The 5,186-nt window shown below is 40.5% G+C and overlaps 1 protein-coding gene across 2 annotated transcripts in view; it reads right to left on the bottom strand.

Annotated features, from left to right (window-relative positions):
- Positions 1–237: 237 nt before the first annotated feature.
- IDE (insulin-degrading enzyme) overlaps positions 238–5,186 on the bottom strand; it is a 102,110-nt gene continuing 97,161 nt past the window's right edge. For both annotated transcript variants that reach the window (XM_012659723.1, XM_012659722.1), the window contains exons 23-25: positions 3,995–4,067; positions 3,213–3,280; positions 238–2,535 (exon numbers count right to left, since the gene is read on the bottom strand). In XM_012659723.1, coding sequence (XP_012515177.1) covers positions 2,440–2,535; positions 3,213–3,280; positions 3,995–4,067 — 237 coding nt within the window. In that variant the 3' untranslated portion in view covers positions 238–2,439. The remainder of the gene's footprint in view (positions 2,536–3,212; positions 3,281–3,994; positions 4,068–5,186) is intronic.

Consider the following 5,186-nt stretch of genomic DNA (forward strand, 5'->3'; position numbering starts at 1 on the left):
ACTGTTTTACAAAAGTGATCTATTCTTAAGAGTGTGAAATTGAGCCGTTTATTTGACAAAATCACTGTCACTCAGATGCACTCTAAAAAATGTATTAGAATTCACTGCTTTCTGCATTAGGAACAATGAAAGCCAAAAACTTTGTCAAACTGGGACACTTGAGAGGTAGGCTGAGGATTGGCCACTGCACTATTTCATAATATCGTAAAAATAACACAAATGCAAACTCCGGAGGTTAAGTTCAGGCGATTTATTGTAAACAGGATAACCCTAGCAGTCCACCATACTGGCTGTGTCACATGCTCCCTCTTTCACATCAACTAGTCAAAAAGAAGAGTTTTATCAAAAGTCCCAGGTAACTAATAACTTTGTCTGTTTCACAAATCTCATTTACTAAGCACTGAGTAAATAGCAGTGTCTGGGTGGTCTGTTATTGCTCATGGACCGCAGCTTGGACTCATCTAATGAATCCATTAGTATGCCTGAGTGATGCAACAGGAGCTCTAGATCCAATTCCAAAACTGGAAAATGCGGAAGCACACTGAACAACAATCGCAGGTTCACGGAAGACTACATGAGATTGCTTTCAGATCGTGTGCCTTTCTTATAAAAATGACGCTCCCAAATTTCACCCATTTTTAAAAAAGAGCTAAAAGTTATTCAATAGCACATAATTATCCACAGAAAAGGTAGGTGTATTTCTATTTACTCTTACAGTGGTGGATTTAAACACTCAGGACTAATTTTAGATCTGTCTTGTATGTACTTGCAGTTTGATGAAAAGCTGCATAGTCTACAAACGCATAAAACCAGAAGGTAGTGATGACTTCACACACCTTCTGATGGACAAAGACAGGCTTCATACAAGGAGGCTCTTTGAAGGTACAGATAAAAAGACGGTTACAGCACCACATTGATCTGACAGTAGAAATGGAGCCCACTTGTGAAAGCAGCTCCTATAGTTGTGACTGTATCATTCTTGCCCCAAATCGAGATTTGGAAAACAGCAAATGTGAAAACTTAAGATGTGAAAAGACATGACTTTAAAGAAAGAAGTCCTGGAAAATCAATTCATATGGTGAGGCAAAATGTCGTTTGAAAATGCCATTCTTTACTTTGCCTGAGTTAGTGGACAACAGGGCCACTTACTGTTACTAGTGCCTGTATGTGGAAATATATTCACAATTTCTCGTGAAGCAAATTTTAATACAGTAAATATTTTTAAACAGATGTTAAATCTACAGTAACAATTTCACTTAAAATAGTATCTCATGAAAAAAATACTTTTTCAAAGTCCACTCCAGTCATCATCTGTGTGTTTGTACGTTTATATTTATATATTCAAAAAATAAATTAACACTTAAGGCAAGATTAGACTGGTAGCAACAAGAGATTTTAGAGTCTTATGGAGACTTGCCATTTAAGAATGCAAGGCTTTATTTTTTATATCTCCAAAAAGGTGGCTTTGTATTCGTTGCCTTTTAAATTCATAACAGGGCAAAATATTTTGTTCGCACACTGACTGCAATTTCACCACAGCAAAAAGTTATAGGTGGTTCCAAAGCTGATGTTGGAAAAGCATGTCACACACTCAGTAGGATCTGAAGTTGACCCTGTTTGTACTCGTTAAATAAATACAGCAACATGTTGATGAGAACAAGTAAAACTGACGGAACGTTGCAAACCAACTATGAACAAGAATGTCAATATAATTCAGTCAGAAAGAAAGAAACCACAGTAATCCTGAGAAATTCAGTTTAGGACAAAATTGATGTAAGGTAAATCTGTATTTCTAGCACTGTAAATAAGTAGGCTGTTCTAGGATTTTCTAGCATTTTACTAGTTGGAATAAAAAATATGTTCAAATTTTATAAAAAGATTAAAACCATGCCTTATATAATCAGCAATTTCACAAACAAAATTACATTGTTTTGTTTACCATCTGCCAAATGTAATGTCCTCCACTGATTTACATGAAACCATCAGGTAGAAAGCAAATTTGAGGATCAATTTTAAAAAGGCATCACCTTTCTAAATGTTTTGAAGCCTTCTATGTCAACCTACGGGGCTTTTTAGAAAAAACCTAACTTTTATTTTCTTTAGACAAGTGACTATTTTACAGAATAGGGAAGGAATATTCTACAGAAATATCATTCATCATTTTAAGCGTTGTTATATAAGGGAAATTTCTCTTAGGAATGAAAAGAAAACTTTTAAAATATTTAAGAGGCATGTGTTTTAAAAATATTCTACATCTATAAGATTCTGTAATTTAATTACTTTGGATTTTTAATATTTCTACATAATGACATTTGACAACTTCTTTTTTTGTTTGTCTAATAGTGAACTAGAAGCTATTAAAGTGGCCAAGATTGTTTTCCCAGGCCCTGGAAGACTCAGGAATGCATCCACTCGCACTTTCCCAGCTGTGAGTAATCTTCAGAGTTTTGCAGCCATGAAGTTAATATGTGGTTTCACAAGGGGAAACAGTGGCAGACCACGCTTGAATTCAGTCATGTTCTGTATCACTTCAGGCTGCAAAGAAAAAAATTTCTTTTTAGTGTATTTAACCTAAAAATAAGACTAAAACAGGACATCAACTTTTTTCCGGAGGTGGGGTATACATATTAGTTTCTACCCCATGCCTTGTGATCTTCTGACCTTTCTTCTGGATCAATAGAGCCAAAGGGTCATGGATTGGTCTATGCAAACCTATGGTGAGTGTTCCCAGTGGGACTCTGGGCCAGAAGTAAGACTCTTGGCTTTCCCCTGGGCAAAGGCTTTCCCCTGGCCTTTCCCCTTGGTGCTGGGCACCGAGGCTTCAGCAGAGTAGCAAAGGCTGGTAGGCCCACTCAGCAAGGGCCTAGTTATACTGCCTGTTGCCACCTGCAAGGAAATGCCAGTCTTTCTAGATGATTAAAATATGCAGGCAGGCAACGTGGCAGGGGCTAAGAGGTCTCACTCCAATATTCAGTGCTGGGAACAGAAGTGGCTAGACATGACTCATTGGAGAGTAACATAGCTGTTCGAACAAGAGACAAAGGCAGACAAGGGCAGAGGCTGAGTGACCAGGTGTTCAAGGGGGAACTAAGTAGAAGTTCAAACCCCTGGTGACCTAAAACCTGTAGGTCTTATGTGTCCTGATGAACAGGCTCCTTCTAAATAGGAAGTCTTCTGACAGTGCAATCTAACATAACAGTTACATTTCTTACTTGTGGCAAGGCTGGTGCTTGTGACAAATTTATATCATTTTGACACGGGAACTCTCCAACTACAGGACCTATAAGAAAATGAAAGGTTTAATGCTTTGCACTTACTGATACTGGCACGCAAGAACAATTTTCAAAAAAAAATCTAAACCAGACTCAGTTCATTAAAAAACTGTACCAGGCCCAGTTCATGTACTTCTCAGATACTTTCGGGCTGCCTGATCCCCAAGGCCTTGAGCACTTGTCCTGCCTTCTATTGGGAGTGTTCCCAATGATGGCTCATGATGTTATTGAGGTCATAAAGCTTTACTGCAGCAGTTTTAGTGGCCAGGTTTGATCCGACTGGATCCTGAGTCTTTGGCCACCCAGAAGGACCCAGTAAAACCACCCAGCAGGCCAGAGGACTTAATGGTCATAGGGAAAACTTTGGCCAATAAAAGCCGGGAGACGGGAAGAACTGGGAAAATAAATTGCTTACTTGTCCTCCCCACAATGCAGTGGTTCCATACAGCTTCTTTGGAGACACCCCACTAGCAACCAGCTACGTTTTCCTGTCAAGCTGTGGCTAGCTGGGCATTGTATCACCTGGTATTGGCTCTCTCCTTCACTGCTCCATTTCCCTTTCCCCCTTATTTTTGCTTCGATAGAGTATCTCCAGTTCCCTTTCTCCAACCCTTTTATCTTCTGGTGTTCTATAAGGCATGTAGCTATGAAAAGGAACAGCCATCAGGTGGCTCAACATGAGCCTAAAACAGACGTTAAAAAAAGTCATATTCAATACTTACAAGAATCCATTTCCCTGGCAAGAACATGGACGGATACCTTATGTCTCCTAGGGGCATCGACTGCCAACATTTCCTAGGCAGAAAGAAGAGTAAGGTCACCCTTTGCTCCACTAAAGAACTTAAAATGAGGTGTTCTCTGATGACTATGAAGAATCAACTATCACCCAGCCAGATACAGAAGAGATGCTTCCCTTTCACTTATGTTATTTTATTTAAATGCTACAAAGATTTGGCCAGGTAGGAAGGAATTTTTCTTAACCCTGCTGTACAGAAGAGAAAACTGAGCCCAAGGAGATTAAGCAACCTGAATAAACTCCTACCGCTAATAAACGCCTAAGCTGGTATTAAAAACCAGGCTAGTACTCACTGGGATGTGACGTGCAGGCCTGCACCTAGTGCTCTTTAGCGTCTACAGACACAATGGTCTGAGCTCAGGCAGGGGATAACCACAACGCTTGCTCCTCTAGGAGCCTCCTCCGATTCTGCAATGGGTACTACTTGTAAACTGCTGTTTCTCATCTACCAAAAGAGAAAGGAATCTAACATTTATTGAGTTCCTGCCTTGTATCAGGCGCTCTCCTATGTTAGCTCAACTAATTCTCCGAAAGCTAAGCACCATGATGATGCCTATTTTAGAGACATAGACTCTAAGACGCAGAGAGACAATGGCTTGTGTGAGTTGCACAGTTTCTAAGTGATGGTGTTGGAAGCTAGGTCTGCTTGCTCTTCCCATTCCACCACGCTGCTCTGGGAATTCCCCTTACTGCCACGAACGCCAGCAGTGCTTGGTTGGCAGGTAGATCTTGTGGGAAAGTGTCTCTTGACCTTACTCCTAATATGGGACTGTTACTGTCTTTTCTAAAGGAGTACAAACTGTGAGGATATATGCCAGAAGTAACGTTTCATATCCTCGGAGGGGAGAGATCATCAATTGAAGCAAATGCACTGCAGTTATTTATGGGCCAGTTATTATAAGCCTGGTCCTCTGTGACTGCAAAGGAAGCTATAGGTGTTGCACAGCAAACCTGACCACGGTCTCCTCTGCTCCCCGCCCACTGGCAGGACAGCCCAGGCTCTCCCACACAGGCCTGCCCTGACCTCTCTAGCCTCTTCCAAGAGCTCAGCCCAGTAACATGTAGTACCTCATCTGAGAACTTCTTTCTTATTGGAATAAAAAGTTTGCTTCCAAAGA

Source organism: Propithecus coquereli, unplaced genomic scaffold, assembly GCF_000956105.1.
Source record: "Propithecus coquereli isolate 6110/MARCELLA unplaced genomic scaffold, Pcoq_1.0 Scaffold63, whole genome shotgun sequence".
Taxonomy (NCBI): domain Eukaryota; kingdom Metazoa; phylum Chordata; class Mammalia; order Primates; family Indriidae; genus Propithecus; species Propithecus coquereli.